General features: G+C 38.5%; 1 protein-coding gene across 6 annotated transcripts in view; it reads left to right on the forward strand.

Moving 5' to 3' along the window:
- LOC133618868 (uncharacterized) overlaps positions 1-21,364 on the forward strand; it is a 142,684-nt gene that overhangs the window by 43,042 nt on the left and 78,278 nt on the right. For 2 of the 6 annotated variants that reach the window (XM_061979647.2, XM_061979651.2), the window contains exon 1: positions 7,283-7,494. The exons of the other annotated variants lie outside the window; for them this stretch is intronic. In XM_061979647.2, coding sequence (XP_061835631.2) covers positions 7,477-7,494 — 18 coding nt within the window. In that variant the 5' untranslated portion in view covers positions 7,283-7,476. Of the gene's footprint in view, positions 1-7,282; positions 7,495-21,364 lie in introns of those variants that run through there. 6 annotated transcript variants of the gene reach the window in all.

Below are 21,364 nucleotides of genomic sequence, written 5' to 3' on the forward strand. Positions count from 1 at the left end.
TATCATTAGACATTTATAAAAAATAAAAAGAACAATAGTGTCACAGTGGCTTACACTTGCATCACATCTCATAAGCTTGACAGCAAACTGTGTCCAATATTTTCACAAAGATAAAATAAGTCATATTTTTGGTTCATTTAATAGTTAAAACAAATTTACATTATTGCAATCAGTTGATAAAACATTGTTCTTTACAATTATAAAAGCTTTTTACAAAAATCTACTACTCTGCTTGCATGTCAGTAGACTGGGGTAGATCCTGCTGAAATCCTATGTATTGAATGAATAGAGAATCGTTTTAAATCGGGAAAATATCGTTTCTGAATCGAGAATCGCGTTGAATCGGAAAAAAAAAAAACGATTTTGAATCGTATCGTGACCCCAAGAATCGATATTGAATCGAATCGTGGGACACCCAAAGATTCGCAGCCCTACTATTCAACTACATAAAGAAGAGGGCCGCAGTTTCAAGAGCCCAAGGGCTCATGCTGGGGCCAGACATCGAAATGTGGATGTTTCGTCAGAAAGTGCCTCCGCAGGTTATAATATTTAATTGAGACTGTGTTTACTTAATTGCAAAGTACACACATCGGCTTTCCCACTGCACTGTCAATAAATTCATTATTCTGCCCTCGCTACTCGTTTCCAGCGTGTGCAGATAGTTAAAAGCATGAAGAAAAAGAAGCACCAGTTTTTGTTGAGGATTGATGTTCCCGCTTTTGAATTATTTTCCTTCCTTAGTTTTATTTATTTACACTTATTCCTTCATTTAGGTTTGTAAGACTGAAAATATAAACATAAAATAAACATTACAAAAGTATAATGTCCATAGTGTATTTTACATAAATAATGTCCATTGTGTATTTTACATCAATAAAATGGCGACTCCATAAGGGACAAGCGGTAGGAAATGGATGGATGGAAAATAGTAGGGCTGCAACAACTAATCGATTAAATCGATTAAAATCGATTATAAAAATAGTTGGCGGTTAATTTAGTCATCGATTCGTTGTTGTTGTTGTTGTTGTTGTTGTTTTTTAATAAACCTTTATTTATAAACTGCAACATGTACAAACAGCTGAGAAACAATAATCAAAATAAGTATGGTGCCAGTATGCTGTTTTTTCCCCCAATAAAATACTGGAAAGGATAGAAATGTAGTTTGTCTCTTTTATCCGATTATTAATTTATTAATCGAAGTAATAATCGACAGATTAATCGATTATCAAATGAATCATTAGTTGCAGCCCTAGAAAATAGAAGGTTTAGGGTCAATATATTCACACAATAAACTACAAATGTTTACACTTATAGAAATCACACAACTTTCACACACCAAACATTGTATGTGACTTATCACTATTAGCATTGTCGCCCTCTACTAGTCAAATTTAGCACTACATGTATTCAACTAGCTTTACTCTCATACAAATAACAACACAACCTTGAATACAAAATACATCATGGACTCAGCTATTTCAATACAAAACAAACTAAATATATTTATGCCAAAACAATATCTACTTACAAATGTTTGACCAAGTTTAGTGATGAAGCTTACACGCTGGCATTTCTAGCAGTGTTGCTGCTTGCCTGGATCAATGTGTCCGTGGCTTAAAAGGTTCGACAGAAAACAATGACGTGAGTACTTGTTGGGGGTAAAACATTCATACTTTGTTGTCCAGTCGGAGTTAAAAGTCCTATTTTAGTAATTTATTTAGATTTTTTCCAGGGTTGAATGAGTAGTCTTCTTCTACTTACCCCACTGCTGCTTCACTGTGACACATATACCTCGCTGTTGCCCCCTGCGGCGTGGCGGTAGTACTGCATACATCATCAACCCTAGTTTCATCAAGGCTTTTTGGGTGATGTTCTGCGGACCAAATGAAAAGCTTTGGCAGGCCGGATGTAGCCCGCGGGCAGCCAGTTGAATAGGTCTGACTTACACTTTATTCCACTTGTGTGTTCATTTCTGGTAGTGGTGATGCACACAATATTATACATGAATAATGGAAGAGTCATCACAGGCATTTAGCAGTTATTGATTCATGCACACAATGGAAAGTCACTATGAAAGTCGAATATGACAGTTTGCCTGGGAAATGTTCAATTCTATTCAATTGACCAACCTGCACAATCTACTGCACAGGTGTCAAACTCAAGACCCGGAGGCCAAATCTGGCCCGCTACATCATTTCATATGACCCTCGAAAGCCTGGAAATATTAACTGTCTATAATAAAAGTATTATAAATGCAGTACTTTTCTTACTAAATGTACTGGTTCTTTCCATTTTGACAGAAAAAAATACATATAATGCATGCAATTACTTATATTTTATACTTAATTATAATCTATTGATGCAACTATAGCAAATTAACATTTCAAACATTTGTTGAAATAAAAATAAATACTTGATACCTGCTTCACTCATGATTTCAAATGAAGTTTTCCATTAAATTGTACATTGTCAAAATTACAATAGATTTTACACTAAAAATGTTACCATTAAAAAAAAAAAAGAAAAAGGTACCGATTTTTCCATTAATGGTAATACACTGTAATAACTACAACTGCAGAATTTAACGGAAAAAAACAGTAGTGAATTTAGAGTTTATATTAGGGGTGTGGGAAAAAATAGATTCGAATTCAAATCGCGATTCTCACGTTGTGCGATTCAGTATCGATTCTCATATTTCGAAAATCGAATTAAAAAAAAAATAAAAATATTTTTTTATTTTTTTATTTTTTTTAATTAATCAATCCAACAAAACAATACACAGCAATACCATAACAATGCAATCCAATTCCAAAACCAAACCCGGCCCAGCAACACTCAGAACAGCAATAAACAGAGCAATTGAGAGGAGACACAAACACGACACAGAACAATCCAAAAGTAGTGAAACAAAAATGAATATTATCAACAACAGTATCAATATTAGTTACAATTTCAACATAGCAGTGATTAAAGATCCCTCATTGACATTATCATTAGGCATTTACAAAAAAATAAAATAAAAATGAACAATAGTGTCACAGTGGCTTACACTTGCATCGCATCTCATAAGCTTGACAACACACTGTCCATCCATCCATCCATCCATCTTCTTCCGCTTATCCGAGGTCGGGTCGCGGGGGCAGCAGCTTAAGCAGGGAAGCCCAGACTTCCCTCTCCCCAGCCACTTCGTCCAGCTCCTCCCGGGGGATCCCGAGGCGTTCCCAGGCCAGCCGGGCGAGATAGTCTTCCCAGCGTGTCCTGGGTCTTCCCCGTGGCCTCCTACCGGTCGGACGTGCCCGAAACACCTTCCTAGGGAGGCGTTCGGGTGGCATGCTGACCAGATGCCCGAACCACCTCATCTGGACACACTGTGTCCAATATTTTCACAAAGGTAAAATAAGTCATATTTTTGGTTCATTTAATAGTTAAAACAAATTTATATTATTGCAATCAGTTGATAAAACATTGTCCTTTACAATTATAAAAGCTTTTTACAAAAATCTACTACTCTGCTTGCATGTCAGCAGACTGGGGTAGATCCTGCTGAAATCCTATGTATTGAATGAATAGAGAATCGTTTTGAATCGGGAAAATATCGTTTTTGAACCGAGAATCGCGTTAAATCGAAAAAATAAATAAATCGATTTATAATCGAATCGTAACCCCAAGAATCGATATTGAATCGAATCGTGGGACACCCAAAGATTCGCAGCCCTAGTTTATATGCAGCAAAAAACATTGTAAATTTTACGATAAAATTCTGGCAACTGAGGTGCCCATTTTTTACTGTAAAATCTATTTTTGTAAAGTGTAGGTAAAAAAATAAATAATAATCAGCTGCATCTGCAATTGTGTAATTATAACATGAGCTATATCCTGATACATGTATATCCATATATTATTCACTGTTACAAATGCCCCCCTGAGGGCAGCCATAACTGCAATGTGGCCCTCAGTGAAAATGAGTTTGACACCCTGATTTAGAATGTCTAAAAATTACATTAAATATTCTTAAGAACTCCTTCTAATATTTTGTTTACTTTACTAGCTACATTGCACAGTCCAGATTAGGGCGATATGACCTAAACTAGACATTACAATACATTAACATAGAAATGATAATAGAACCATTTCAAAACAGGATACTAAGGCTCTTAATTTGGCGGCTGACACATGTGGTAATATATTGCATCATTTTCAGTTGTATTATCTTGTCATAAGTATTATTCATCTATTTTACCGATAATAGCTGATTAAAATGCAGTGGCGGGCCGTGTGTTTCCCACCTAGGCCTTCAATGATGTCTGACTTCAATGATTACCTCTCAAAATACCATCATTTATGTCACCATTTCTGGAAAAATACTATACAGAAACACATTTCCGCACTACTGGGAATCACCTCAACAGTGTACAAAACAGGTTATTTTCTGCCGCATTTAAAAATCTATAAACCCGCATCAGCAATTAAAACATATCTTATGTGGTACTGTCAAAATTAAAATGGCAAAAAAACATAAACATGAAAAAATAAAGAAATAAAATATTTGAACTCACAATTTGTAGAACCCATTCGACGCCGTATAAGCCAATGGTACCGCTCGAGTGATTTGAGCGGAAGTGGCGAGCATTTCCCCATTTCATCGCCGGGACATCGTCTCACAAGATGTAGTTTCTCTTTAAATATCCTTCTTGAAAATGGCCTTGCAAATATATATCTGCCACCTAATCAATGTTTTGTTTTCCTTCTCTGTGGGTAAAGAAATTTGTATCTGTGATTTCTCTGCTAGCCCCCGGTATGGCTACGGCGTAACACTTCCTGCTTTTAGTAAATTGCAACTTGTGATTGGATACTCACTTTGGAGTGACAAGTGAGTATCCAATCACAGTCTTGTTAACGTGAGGCCAGCTAGAAGGCCTTACTGACAACAACTCGTGATTTGATTGGCTATGGAAATGATCTATCAACTGTATGTCCTGAGAGCTGAGCCAGAAGGCAAAGCTCTCGGTCTACCGAGCTATCTACATTCCTACTCTCACCTATGGTCATGAAGTGTGGGTCATGACCGAAAGAATAAGATCACGGATACAAGCGGCTGAAATGAGTTTCCTCAGAAGGGTGGCTGGCATCTCCCTTAGAGATAGGGTGAGAAGTTCAGTCACCCGAGAGAGATTCGGAATAGAGCCGCTGCTCCTTTGCTTGGAAAGGAGCCAGCTTAGGTGGTTCGGGCATCTCGTGCGGATGCCTCAAGAGCGTCTCCCTAGGTAGGTCCTCGTTGCACGTCCCACTGGGAGGAGACCCTGCGGCAGGCCAAGGAACAGATGGGGGGATTACATCTCCTCTCTGGCCTGGGAACGCTTTGGGATTCCCCAGGAGGAAGTCGCTAATGTTGCTCTGGAGAGGGAAGTCTGGGGGTCTCTGCTGGAGCTGTTGTCCTCGCGACCCCATTCCGGAAAAGCGGTTGAAGATGGATGGATGGATGGATGTATGTGCCCGTTCACTCACAGTGCACAGACATTGTTGATTCTGAAGGCCTCAGGCAGATTTGGTACAGCATGGCAACATAAGCTAGCTGAATTCTGATTGGATACAAACTCTAACCTAAAACAACAGTACTGGAAAGAGCATAATATGACATGAAGAGAATATGAATATGTTTAGATATTTAGGGAAAGTCAATTAGAAATAACTTTTATCTTTAATTATGATCATGATTTCTGGTAATGTTAGGCCAGCAGAGAAGGCCTTGCTGGCCCTGACGGCACACCACTGTTAAAATGTAATAAACACTTATTTGGTTGTTTGGCTATTTCACATTAGTTTTGGGTGATACAACAAATTTGGGTATTGATCCAATACCAAGTAGTTACAGGGGCAGTATTGGCATACTTGCCAACCCTCCCGGATTTTCCGGGAGACTCCCGAAATTCAGCATTTCTCCCGAAAACCTACCGGGACAAATTTTCTCCCGAAAATCTCCCGAAATTCAGGCGGACCAGAGTGACGTGTCAACAGCCTGTTTTCACGTCCGCTTTCCCACAATATAGACAGCGTGCCTGCCCAATCACGTTATAACTGTAGAATGATCGAGGGCGAGTTCTTAGTTTCTTATGTGGGTTTATTGTTAGGCAGTTTCATTAACGTCCTCCCAGCGTGGCAACAACACACAACAACAGCAGTCACGTTTTCGTCTACCGTAAAGCAGTTCGTCTGCCGTAAACAGCAATGTTGTGACACTCTTAAACAGGAAAATACTGCCATCTACTGTACATGCATATGTGACAATAACATCTAGGGCTTTTAGAGAGTGCAGTGCACAACTGCGCACACAACAAGGAGCCGAAGCACAATGCATTATCAGAGAGGGTGTTCAGCATGGTTAGAAAAATAGTGAGAGAGAATAGAACAAGGATGGACAATTCAACCCTTAACTCAACAATGAGTAGATGAGTGTTATGTGTGTGTATATGTGTAAATAAATGAACACTGAAATTCAAGTATTTCTCTTATTTATATATATATATATATATATATATATATATATATATATATATATATATATATATATATAGCTAGAATTAACTGAAATTCAAGTATTTCTTATATATATATATATTTATATATATATATATATATATATATATATATATATATATATATATATATATATATATATATATATATATATATATATGAAATACTTGACTTGGTGAATTCTAGCTGTAAATATACTCCTCCCCTCTTAACCACGCCCCCCCCCCCTCCCGAAATCGGAGGTCTCAAGATTGGCAAGTATGAGTTTTGGTCATACCAATATTGTATACAAAAACTACACTAAAACACTTCAAAAGTCCAAAACAAGGGGCAAGTTACAAAATTGAAAGAGAGCTTTTTTTCGACACAGGCTTTTCATCCAGGATATAATAAGTTTGACGGAGTAAAGCGAAGGAAGTTTTGCGGGCAGTCTCGCCCCCCTCCCTCCCGCGGCCCTCCTCCCTCTGCTGCATTACCATCCATGGTGACCAGGAGGAGAGGAGCGAGGCATGCAGCAGTTAGCCACTTCGTCATGTAGTCCATTGTTTCCCCTTTATCCCAACTCGGTACTGTCGCCCTCAGAGGATCGCTACCAAAGGAAAAAAGTGTTTGTGCAAAATCCTGAGTCATTTGCAAAGAATTTGTACATGTGAATGAATACGAGAGCGGTTAAACATTGGCTTGGTCTTCTGCTTCCTTTTTTGCCAACATTTGGTTTAAGGGAATTCTGTATGTAATTTGACTACAGCGGAGCCTCGTGAGTGGGTGGACCTTGCTTGGGACGAGAGGCATCTTCTCACACAGACTTCCAGAGAGGAGGTCATCGTTTCTCTGCACTTTCTCAGTTTGAGGGATCTTGATAGTTGCACGTTGGACAAACCGGATTCTTTTTTTTGTACTAAGAGGATTTGACTCATTAGTACAGCAGGCAGGGATGTACGGATGCTTCAGGAGGAAAAAGTAAGTACATGTTTCAAGAGAAAGTGTTTGTCACTCCCTAAAGACTGCAATGTCATCTTCATCCACACAACTTCTTTTGAAGATGAGCTTAGGGTGTCTTGCAGGGTAATTATAGGATTGCTTCAGTACTAAATTTGCACTTTGTTGGCTTGTTCTCCCTACAGTTGTCTTTTGTGTCAAAATACTGGCTAATGAAGCTTTTGTCTTTGCTGATTGAGACAGTTGATGATTTGTTGTTGGCACTGACAGCCAACTGGATGAGTAACTGTCGATTGGCTCATTAAGTCATGCTGCAAGTGAATGGTTGGTCACCCTATTCCAGAAACAAACCTTTTGTGTTACGACGATAAACATGACTCAGAATCAGTCATAGTCTTGCTCAATTGGTGTCTTGTTTTGGATGGTTCTGATCAAGTTCTTCATTGATTTGAAGTTTTAGTTCTGTCTATACCGAGCTTTGTGCTGGGCCAAGTGTGATTAGAGTACAGAGGTTTAGTATAATAACTGCTTTGAGCTTTTTCAACTACAGTCAAGCATCATTTTTGTTCTCGATGTGGTATGCACTGCTCTCTTTATTCTTGTCCTCGGCCTCATGACATGGCAACAATGTAAGCCTTTAAAGGTCCTCTTGGCAGCGATGTCCCAGGCAAACGTTTGGTCTATGTGGAAAAAATGGAGAGAAACGGAAGCTCACACTCAGATTCCCTTAAAGCAGCATTTCCCAATCTGTATTGCGCAAATGTAATGTTTCCCACAGGACTAAAATATATCTGTGGCATTTGTTTGCAGTGGCTAGGGGAGCAGTTTTATGTCATACTTGCCAACCCTCCCGGATTTTCCGGGAGACTCCCGAAATTCAGCGCCTCTCCCGAAAACCTCCCGGGACAAATTTTCTCCCGAAAATCTCCCGAAATTCAGGCGGAGCTGGAAGCCACGCCCCCTCCAGCTCCATGTGGACCTGAGTGACGTGTCAACAGCCTGTATTCACGTCCGCTTTCCCACAATATAAACAGCATGCCTGCCCAAACACGTTATAACTGTAGAATGATCGAGGGCGAGTTCTTGGTTTCTTATGTGGGTTTATTGTTAGGCAGTTTCATTAACGTCCTCCCAGCGCGGTAACAACACACAACAACAGCAGTCATGTTTTATTCTACCGTAAAGCAGTTTGTCTGCCGTAAACAGCAATGTTGTTGTAATATATTGATTTGGAGGCAATAAACAGGCGAGGTGATGAAGTACGTCTCTTTACTGTAGACTTCAGAACAGACTCACACACTTGACGTCAGGTGCGCAACACCACGTAAATCGTTGGCCAACCAAAAAGTAACCCCAGTACGCTATAGCCAACATTAACCAGGAGATGGCAACAGACAAACATAGCACAGCAGCTCAATTAAAAAACAGTACTTAAGCCACATTCTTTTTTTTTTTAGTACTGAACTCTTAACCCTCATTTGTAAACAATAACATGCTTATTATACAAACAGTATTTGTACACTTTTAACACAGATTTTTATACTGTCTTCAGAGATTCAGTTTTTTTGGTGGTACTCGAAACCTTTCTGGGTACCTGCGAAAGGGTGTTCAGCATGGTTAGAAAAATAGTGACAGAGAATAGAACAAGGATGGACAATTCAACCCTTAACTCAACAATGAGTAGATGAGTGTTATGTGTGTGTATATGTGTAAATAAATGAACACTGAAATTCAAGTATTTCTTTTATTTATATATATATATATATATATATATCTATTGTATTATATATATATATATTTATTTTATTATATATATATATATATTTATTTATTTTATTATATATATATATATATATATAGATATATTTATTTATTTATTTTATTTTATATATATATATATATATATAATATATATATATATATATATATATATATATATATATATATATATATATATAATAAAATAAATATATATATAGCTAGAATTCACTGAAAGTCAAGTATTTCTTATATACATATATATATATATATATATATATATATATATATATGGAATACTTGACTTGGTGAATTCTAGCTGTAAATATACTTCTCCCCTCTTAGCCACGCCCCCGACCACGCCCCACCCCGACCACGCCCCCCCCCCCACCCCCCACCTCTCGAAATCGGAGGTCTCAAGGTTGGCAAGTATGGATTATGTCATCTATCACAAACCTAGTCAAAGTCAAAATATTTTTGGGGTTTTGTTGGTTTGTTGTCGCAATAATGCAGTGTCCTCTCTCGCGAGCACAGTTTATCACAAATTACTAATCCTCGCCTCCGTTTCATTCATGTAGCATGATCACTGGAGGACTACAGGACAATAAATAGCTAAACATGCTACACTACACACTGTAATCAGGAGTGGGTGGATTGATACAAAAATAGACAGCAACGATACCAAGTATAGTATCAGTATATGATCGATACTACAGTAAAATTTTGCTATCGCATGCGTCTTGTGTGTTGGTTTGACATTAAAGTTCCTTAAATCCTTAAATTAGATTACTATTTTTTTATTATCACAAAAAATGGTTTCTTTGTGGGTTTTTTCATTGCTTACAATCTAAGGCAGTGGTTCTTAACCTTGTTGGAGGTACCGAACCCCACCAGTTTCATATGCACATTCACCGAACGCTTCTTTAGTGAAAAATATATATGTATATTTTTTTTCGAATTCAAGGCAAAGTTATATGTTTTTTTACTGGTGCACAAAATGAACCGTGCATGAACATCACCTTGTTCAAAGAACAAAACCAACACAGTGCGTGAACTCACAACAAATTACACACCTGCAAATCAGTGTGACTTCTGCTGTTGCCTTTGAGAGACCAGTTCAGATATGCGTGGCTTCACCTTGGCAAGTGCCACTCTCATGTCATTTTAAATTATAAATGATAAAATAAAATTATTCATTTATTTTCACAGCAAAGTCTGTTCCTTTTCTTCGTTTTCCACCCAGACATACAATACTAGTACACAGCTCATGAAAAACAATATTTGTTGTTATTGTCATTGTAAGTGGGCCAAAACACTTATATTAGAAAATAATCTCATGGAAATGACAGCTGTCATTTGATTATAATAATAAAACATTTAATTTGTTATTTAGTCAGGTTTGAGACAGGTGTGCTCACGTGCTCCACTGAATGCTCAAGGAGTTTTTGCGTTTGCTCACGCATATGGAAAATTAGAGGGAGCATTGTTTGAGGGTATCCATAATACGCCGATAGGGAGAAGTTTTTATTTACACAATGAGTCGGGTGTCTTGACCTCCGCGGCGGAGGCTCCGCCGAACCCCTGAAGCCGACTTACCGAACCCAGGTTAAGAACCACTGATCTAAGGATATAAGTCCCTGGGCACACGTGGTTTAAAGTGCTAAAAACATAAATTTAATCAAAGCCAATAGTTTTTTTTTTACATTTAGTAGTTCTGCACTTTTGACTTTGTTTGGCCTAGTGGTTAGAGTGTACGCCCTGAGATCTGTAGGTTGTGAGTTCAAACCCCAGCCGAGTCATACCAAAGACTATAAAAATGGGACCCATTACCTCCCTGCTTGGCACTCAGCATCAAGGGTTGGAATTGGGGGTTAAAACACCAAAAATTATTCCCGGGCGCGGCCATCGCTGCTGCCCACTGCTCCCCTCACCTCCCAAGGGTGAACAAGGGGATGGGTCAAATGCAGAGGACACATTTCACCACACCAAGTGTGTGTTTGACAATCCTTGGTACTTTAACTTAACAAAGTATTGAGCAAAGGCTGTGAGTGCCTGTGATGTTTTTTTTTGTTTTTGTTTTTCAAATATGTTTGCAATATTAAAAAAAAAAAAAATCTTTTCACATTGTCGTTATGAGGTATTGTGTGTAAAATTTTGAGGATATAAATTAGGGATGTCCGATAATGGCTTTTTGCCGATATCCGATATTCCGATATTGTCCAACTCTTTAATTACCGATACCGATATCAACCGATACCGATATCAACCGATATATGCAGTCGTGGAATTAACACATTATTATGCCTAATTTGGACAACCAGGTATGGTGAAGATAAGGTACTTTTAAATTTTTTTTATAAAATAAGATAAATAAATAAAATTAAAAAAATTAATAAAAAAGAAAGTAAAACAATATAAAAACAGTTACATAGAAACTAGCAATTAATGAAAATTAGTAAAATTAACTGTTAAAGGTTAGTACTATGAGTGGACCAGCAGCACGCACAAACATGTGTGCTTACGGACTGTATCCCTTGCAGACTGTATTGATATATATTGATATATAATGTAGGAACCAGAATATTAATAACAGAAAGAAACAACCCTTTTGTGTGAATGAGTGTGAATGAGTGTAAATGGGGGAGGGAGGTTTTTTTGGGTTGGTGCACTAATTGTAAGTGTATCTTGTGTTTTTTATGTTGATGTAATAAAAAAACAAAAACAAACAAAAAAAACGATACCGATAATAAAAAAAACGATACCGATAATTTCCGATATTACATTTTAACGCATTTATCGGCCGATAATATCAGCCGATATTATCGGACATCTCTAATATAAATTAATTTATTCCATTTTGGAATAAGGATGTAACATGACAAAATGCAGAAAAAAGTGAAGCGCTGTGGATACTTTCCGGATGCACTGTATATACAGGCGAAACATAAGCAAATGTATTAACTTTATTTATTCTTGATGTGAACGCTTTACTAACTCTACTGAAACAAATAAGCCAGTATCTGAAGTGCAGAGAGTGCTGGATCAATTTGATCAATTTGTCCCTCAAATGGCTCACAGGAATGACGCAAGGGCTTAATGTAGACGGATGACCACAATCTGAAATGAATGTAGTTGCACAGTATTATTACTGTCTGCATAAACAAACACAGGTGTGTATACATATATATATATATATATATATATATATATATATATATATATATATATATATATGTATATGTAAGTGTGTATATATGTCATACGTACGTATATGTGTATATATATATATATATATATATATATTATATAAACAAACGTGTTAATGATGGTAACTAATCTATTCATTTGCGTTATTTTCTGGACTATAAGCCACTATTTATTTCCTCAGCTTATACAAATGTGTGGCTAATCTACGGATTGTTCTTTGCTAATGACCATAATGTTGTGTGTACAACAAACTTACATAGCAGTAACACTGACACAGAGACTGAAAAGGTGTGTTGTTGTTTGTGCTATGGTGCCATCTTCTAGACGAATCCGCTGACTGCAGGTGCTGCAGGTTGAAAGTCGACAGTATTTCTTTCTGTTACGTGCCTTGAACCGGAAGTACAAGTGTCGTTCTGTCTACTAGTCATCAATAGCGTTTCTACTTGTATGGTTTCTTCATTCATCACTCCAAGCAATGTTTGTAAGCCTTACAATATAAATAAAACAATTCATACTTACAGTATTGGCGCTACTGTCACATGTTTGATAGTAGTGTTTTCATGCATTTTTGTACGTGTTATCGTAATGTAACAAGCTCGCGTCGTCAGCTTTAGATTATATGCTAACACGTTTACAAGAGTCTGTGTTAGTATTATTAATTTACGATGGCATTCTTTTTGTATTGGTAGAGTTTCACAAATTCCTCAGTAAATTCACCAAGATGTCACCATGGAGTTATTGAGTCTGTTTAGCTGATTGGAGAACTCGCTTCCGCAGCTAGTGGTTTCCATGACAATGATTTCTGTTTTGTTTGCTCAGCCGTTTTACTGCCGTTTGGAAACAATTAAGGTATATACATAAACATGTACACAATCTTTCTGTGTAAATATCTAATCTTACAATGTACATATGTGCGGTTTATCGTCTGGTGCGGCTAATATATGGATTTTTTTTTCTTTTGAAATTTAGTGGGTGTGGCTTATATACTGTATATAATCCTGAAAATACGGTACATTTACTGACGTTACGCATGCGCATCATGACAAGCCGCATCTCTCTGCTATGACATTCTCACAAACATAGCAAACAGGTGAGATGAGCCATCTGTCACTATAAATGGATTTCATTACAAAAAATAATGATGAAAGGGTCAAACAAAAGTGATTTGCGAGATGATTTACGAGTTTCACTGAAGCTGCTAGGTGTCACACTGTGCTCTACAAGCGTGTGGCCCCAGAATGCAATGACATCCTTGCAGGTACTGTCAAAAATAGTTTTCATTGCAAAAAAAGGAAAGAAGCTTACTCAGAGCACCATGACACAAATATTAATATCTGAACCAAACAAGCACGGCTGGCGCCTCGCTGAAGTGGACCAAAAGAAGGCGTACAACAAGAAAAAACCTACGATGATGCAACAGGAAACATAAAGCAAAAGCTAGAGTCCAAACAACCCGGAATAACAACAATAACATAGTCCAAAGCTTACTTTGCGTAAAAGAAAAGAAAACACATGCAATACGCAACAACAGAACTTGGTCAAAACTTGATTATATAATGGCGTTTAGTGAGAACTTTTTGGTTGTGGGCAGATGTCCACTGGTGCAGGAGAAACTTGGGTTTGCTTCTCAGTAATGGTGATGCAGAACTAAATGAACGTAGTCAATGCAGAGGGACTGACACTGCTTGGTCAGGTTCTGGTGGAGTCCTTCTAGGGCTTTTTGCTTAGAAGACATTTCCATTTCAAACCAGCCAATGTAGTGGATAGAGCGCTCCAAGACAAGAGAACCCCAACACTAGGGATGGGAATTGGCCTAAATGTCCTTGTCCTTTACATGTGTACATACATAATATGCACAGATACTTTGCTTGTGCTCAAGCCTGGTTCCCTTTCAGACATGAAAGTTACATTTAGGAACATCACACAATTACAGTTACCAATTCAACATTTCCAAAAAGGGGTAAGAAAAGGAACTGCTTATTTAATCCTACTGCCGTTTAAAGGCCTACTGAAATGCGGTTTTCTTATTTAAACGGGGATAGCAGGTCCATTCTATGCGTCATACTTGATCATTTCGCGATATTGCCATATTTTTGCTGAAAGGATTTAGTAGAGAACATCGACGATAAAGTTCGCAACTTTTGGTCGCTGATAAAAAAGCCTTGCCTCTACCGGAAGTAGCAGACGAGTAGCGTGACGTCACAGGTTGTGGAGCTCCTCACATCTGCACATTGTTTACAATCATGGCCACCAGCAGCGAGAGCGATTCGGACCGAGAAAGTGACGATTTCCCCATTGATGTGAGCGAGGATGAAAGATTTGTGGATGAGGAAAGTGAGAGTGAAGGACTAGAGGGCAGTGGGAGCGATTCAGATAGGGAAGATGCTGTGAGTCTGAGGCGGGTGGGACCTGATATTCAGTGGGGAATGACTGAAACAGTAAATAAACACAAGATATACTCTATTAGCCACAACACAACCAGGCTAATATTTAATATGCCACAAATTAATCCCGCATAACAAACACCTCCCCCCTCCCGTCCATATAACCCTCCAATAAAACTCAAACACCTGCACAACACACTCAATCCCACAGCCCAAAGTACCGTTCACCTCCCCAAAGTTCATACAGCACATATTTCCCCAAAGTCCCCAAAGTTACGTACGTGACATGCACATAGCGGCACGCACGTACGGGCAAGCGATCAAATGTTTGGAAGCCGCAGCTGCATGCGTACTCACGGTACCGTGTCTGCGTATCCAACTCAAAGTTCTCCTGGTAAGAGTCTCTGTTGTCCCAGTTCTCCACATGCCAATGGTACAGCTTGACTGTCATCTTTCGGGAATGTAAATAATGAAACACCGGCTGTGTTTGTGTTGCTGTAGCCGCCCGCAATACACCGCTTCCCACCTACAGCTTTCTTCTTTGCTGTCTCCATTGTTCATTGAACAAATTGCAAAAGATTCACTAACACAGATTTTCAGAATACTGTGGAATTTTGCGATGAAAACAGACGACTTAATAGCTGGCCACCATGCTGTCCCAAAATGTCCTCTACAATCCGTGACGTCGCGTGCCGGCATCATCATACCGAGACGTTTTCAGCAGGATATTTCGCGCAAAATTTAAAATTGCACTTTAGTAAACTAACCCGGCAGTATTGGCATGTGTTGCAATGTTAAGATTCATCATTGATATATACACTATCAGACTGCGTGGTCGGTAGTAGTGGGTTTCAGTAGGCCTTTAATGCTGGTTTGGAGTGTATGAGAAAGTGTAAAAGAAAACATAGCGCTCTTTGACCTCATAGTCATTTAACAACAAATCAACGCGGCCAATAATAGCATATTTGCACGATGATTTTACCCTCATAACGTTCAATAATTACATAAATCACATTGTCCGTCTTTTCCCAATTTTAATGATAACAATTATGTTTTGAGTAATGGGTAAATAACTAACTCTGTTTGGATTGGCCCACTTTTTCATCGCCAGATTCGATATGGCGCCCTTTCTTGGTGTGACGTCATCTACAGAACTAGAGCCCATTTCTCCGCATAGACATTGTGGGTAAAAACATGTAAAACTATTATATAGATCACTTAATCTTGTGTTTTGTTGCCCATGTCCATGGTTACTTAAACCGATATGGTTAACATTAAAGTGCAAAAAAGAAATTGCCATTTTCCAAACTTATTTTCTCTCCAATCTCCTTTTCCATAGGCAATTTGTACACAAGGCAATTCAAAATGCTTTATGAAAAATTACAAAAAGGCACAAATAAAAATATAAAATGATAATAAAATTAAGCATAATTCAAATTAAAATCAATCAAATAGGGTATATAAATACTTTCAGTTGTCATATACAGAATTAAAGTGTTTTCAGCCTGGATTTGAACATTTTCAACGTTGAGGCCCATCTCACATCTTATAGAAGACTATTCCAGATTTTCGGTGCATAAAACTGAAACGCAGTCTGACCATGTGTGGTCCTGTCTCTGGGCACCAACAGGAGCTCACTCCCTGAGGTTTTCAGAGCTTGAGTTGGACACCATAGCCTGTGTTTCCTCACGCTCTTTCAGAATTTCCTCAAACATCTGGAGGAAAACTAACCTGACTCTCGCCAGATCCTTGTAGTTTGCTGAGCTCCACACAAGGATCTGGGACTTTTCAATAGGAGATGTATTTCAGAAGGTGGGGTCTTGTAAAAAAAAAAACATTGTATGTGATTGGATAAACCACTTGTCCGTTATCTTGAATGACGTGCTACTTCAACCACTCACATGGAAATGATGAGAGCCACGCTGGGAAATCCAAAACAGAATGGACGAAGAGCCAAAACATCCCTGCTAGCAATAAATGCCTTCAAAACCGTTCTCTGTTCATCTCTTAAAGAATTAATATTCGACAAAACAGTTGCAATAGCAGAATCAATGTCAGCACACGACTCCTCACTGCGTGCCGCCAATGTTGTTTGAATCAAACAGTCGCTTCGGCGCTACGTCACATCTATGAAATCCCGCCCGGCGATCCTGATTGGTTCATTATTTTTTGCTATCTTGAAGGAGTTTGCATTGCCCTCGAGCCCAGATCCTTGTGTGGAGCTCAGCGAACTACAAGGATCTGGCGAGAGTCAGGTTAGAGGAAAACATCAGTAGAAGAGGATGCATTCTCTCACATTTGGCTTTTGTCTTTAATTTTTTTTCCTTCCAAACTGACCAAAACGCTTCTTCTTCAAAGTCAAAATCATTAAAATGATTGCTGCGATTTACACTCCTCTTTAGCGCGAGTCAATTTGACTGGAGAGGTTCATACTTTCCTAATATTCCCATCATTTCAAATGAAGGCTGACCCCTTATTAGACTTAGACTTAGACTTAGAAAATCTTTATTGTCCCCGAGGGGCAATTTGGTTTGCAGCAGTAGTCATTAAAAAACAAGGTTCAACAGTAAAACGAAGTACAACAGTAAAAACAAGGTACAACAATAAAACAAGGTACAAATACATAAAATACATTCAACATACAAACCATCATGAAAGCATTGAGCTAAAAACTAAAAACTAAAAACATTTGTAAAACAATAAGAACTAATCATCACACGTCGCTTCCCACTAAAGTGACTGCACAGCAGCTAAGCTTGTTTAAGAAGCTCATTTATAAAGGCAACAGCTATTTAGTTGTATTGCTACAACCTGCATCAATGCATCTGGCAGACATATTTGATCATTCCTTCAAATTCTGCACAAAAATACGGTGATTCGGAATTAAGATGCTACTAAAACACATAGTATGCAACATGAAATTGCCTCTAGTCTTTTGCAGGTGACATCAGCAGGCTGATTGGAGGCCTGCCCCCATTTTGAAGCTAAAAGTGGGTGTTCCAAAATGTGCTGAAACTCACCCAAAAAATTCTACAATCATTACTTTCTCCATTTTGGGGGGCATTTTACATGTAGACATTTGTAGGTCCAGAACTATGAAATAAGTGCCAATGTTGTCAGCATTAGAGAGGCCCTTTAAGGACTGTTCATAGAAGAATGGATAATATACATAAAAAAACACTTCAGAATTACCTCACAAGATTATTTTTCTTTTTTTTTGCAAGGCAAAGACTCACTGAAAAAAAGGTACGCGACCCAAAAATTGAGAGTCCCTGCTTGAGAAGACATTATAAAAGCCGATGTTATTGTTCCACTGAGAAGTACAACACAGTTCAGGATATCCTTTCTGACAAATTCCTCAAATTTGTTATTGAGTGTTTTCCCTGCAGCTATACAGGCCTTGACTGGTTCCATTTCTTACAGGCCTTTTTATTTATAAGACTCCACTCGTGGCCAAGCTGCCTTGTGACTGCTGGATTCCTTTTGTGTACAACAGCGTTCAAACAAAAATCCTCACATTGATCACACTGACCTTTTCGGAGCATGTTGTACCAGTTTATTATGCCGATATCATCAATCGAATAATTCAAACCGAATCATTAGTAAAATGTGCTGGATAGTTTTGCACTTAGTCACAGTATGCAGGAGATGAGCATCTTAAGAGGAAGTTTGTTGGCCAAGAAGTCATGTTCCCACTTAAGAATGTGTGGCTTGCTGGAAAGAAGAGAGCAAATCTTTTTTTTTTTTTTTTCAAATATCCTTTTATGGCAGTTAATGTCTTTTTGTAATGTCAGTTCTTAGACCTGGCTGACATTAATTTATTTAGCGTAACATGCACAATTTTTCAAATGCTTTTTTTTCTTCTCAAAAGACCATTAATATTTATAACAAAAAAGCACAAGAAATGACTGCACCGGAATCATTTCTGTTGGAAACACACAAAACACATTGTCTCAATTAGCGTCAGTTAAAACTTTTTACAGCTAATATATATTGTGTAGGCCGAGTGCCCAAACTTTTTTCAGTCAGGGTTGCATGCAAAAAAAGTAAAGATGCGCAAGGCCAGTTTGACACATTTTGTACCAGGGACGTGCGGTCAGGGTAGGCAGGTGAAGCAGAGCCCCCCCTTGTCAAGATGTAAAATAAAAAAACTAATGATAAAAACATAATGTCATTACATTTTGTCCATTAAAATTTGTTATAAATGTATTTCATATCATTTTTCTGCTTGTCACAATATCGCCAACATTTTTGCAGAGACATTTTTACACTATGGATCTCTGGTTTGTACACTGTAGAATCTACAGCCTGTTGAACGTTTTTAATGTGGGTGTGACATCATTATTGTTGACAATTGAATAGGGTTGTACGATATACCGCTATTAGTATAGTACCGCGATACTAATGAATAATTTTTGGTACTATACCACCTCTGAAATGTACCGGTCACCCCCGCGCCCAGTTATTTGTCCCCAGTCGGCAGTGTTTTAGCTACCGTATTTTCCGCACTATAAGGCGCACCTAAAAACCACAATTTTTCTCAAAAGCTGACAGTGCGCCTTATAACCCGGTGCGCTTTATTACGATTCATTTTCATAAAGTTTCGATCTCGCAACTTCGGTAAACAGCCGCCATCTTTTTTCCCGGTAGAACAGGAAGCGCTTCTTCTTCTACGCAAGCAACCGCCAAGGAAAGCACCCGCCCCCATAGAACAGGAAGCGCTTCTTCTTCTACTGTAAGCAACCACCCGCCCCCGGAAGAAGAAGAAAAAACGCGCGGATATCACCGTACGTTTCATTTCCTGTTTACATCTGTAAAGACCACAAAATGGCTCCTACTAAGCGACAAGGATTCGGTTCATAAAAAGACGCAATCTCTCCATCCGCACACGGATTACTACCGTATTTCACAGCAACTGATATTCCTGTGAACCGCACTGTGGAACGGGAGCACGTACGGTGAATATTCGCACCACAGGGAATGAGAAGTCATCCTTCACTGTGGTTCTAGCTTGCCATGCTAACTTCCACCCATGGTGATATTCAAAAGGAAGACCTTGCCAAAAGAGACCTTTCCAGCCGGCGTCATCATAAAAGCTAACTCGAAGGGATGGATGGATGAAGAAAAGATGAGCGAGTGGTTAAGGGAAGTTTACGCGAAGAGGCCGGGTGGCTTTTTTCACACAGCTCCGAAGGCGAACACACCTTCACTAAGACGGGCAGACAGCGCCGGACGACATACGCCAACATTTGCCAGTGGATCGTAAATGCCTGGGCAGATATTTCGGTCACAACTGTGGTCCGAGCTTTCCGGAAGGCAGGATTCACAGAACTGCTGCACAACAACAGCGACACTGAATCCGATGACTTCGACGAGACGGAGCCGGCCATTTTTGGATCCCACGCTTGCGCAACTTTTCAATTCGGACACCGAAGACGAAGAATTCGAAGGATTTACGAATGAAGAATAACTTCAGAAGGTGAGCGCTATGTTTATTTTGTGTGTTGTGACATTAACGTTCGAGCAACATTATGTTGCTATTGCTCTACACCATTTTGAATTTTACTATGTTTGTGATTGCACATTTGCGTACATTTTGGGACAGAGTTGTTAGAACGCTGGTTTTCAATATATTATTAAAGTTTGACTGAACTATCTGACTGTTTTTTTGACATTCCCTTTAGCGCAGCGTAGGCGCGGCTTATAATCCGGGGCGGCTTATTGGTGGACAAAGTTATGAAATATGTAATTCATTGAAGGTGCGGCTAATAATCCGGTGCGCCTTATAGTGCGGAAAATACGGTACTTCTAAATCACTAGTCCTCGCCTCCATGGCGACAAATAAAGAAAGTTTCTTACAAGTATCATCCCTGCAGGACGAGGAATAGCTAAACATGCTTCACTACACACCGTAGCTCACCGGCGTCAAAATGTAAACAAACGCTATTGGTGGATCTACACCTGACATCCACTGTAATGATACCAAGTACAGGAGCGTAGCTCGTCGATGCTACTATGATTACGTCGATATTTTTTGGCATCACAACATCTTCTTTCGTTTTTTTTTAAATGTATATAATGTTTATAAACTCAGAAAATATGTCCCTGGACACATCAGGACTTTGAATTTGACCAATGTATGATCCTGTAAATACTGTTGCTCGTCCCCGGCCCTTCCTCTCTCTACCTCTGCTACCTTTGTGGATTTACCATCATCATTCATCTCCTCGTGTTGCTTGCATCCCATAAATATTTGCTAACACAAGCTCAAAAGGATTTAAAAATGTATGTAATTGTAGCAACATGGTTGTTAACGGTTTTGAGAGGGACTTTTGTGTTGTGATTTTGTGTTGTTTGGATAATACTGTAAGGAAATTGTTGATCCATTACTCCGTTATGTTTGTTTGATGTATATATATGACAATCATTGGCACTTAAAATTTAATATAAATATATATATATATATATATATATATATATATATATATATATATATATATATATATATATATATACCAAACACATGCACCTGGGGATAGGTT

This window comes from Nerophis lumbriciformis, linkage group LG19, assembly GCF_033978685.3.
Source record: "Nerophis lumbriciformis linkage group LG19, RoL_Nlum_v2.1, whole genome shotgun sequence".
Lineage (NCBI taxonomy): Eukaryota > Metazoa > Chordata > Actinopteri > Syngnathiformes > Syngnathidae > Nerophis > Nerophis lumbriciformis.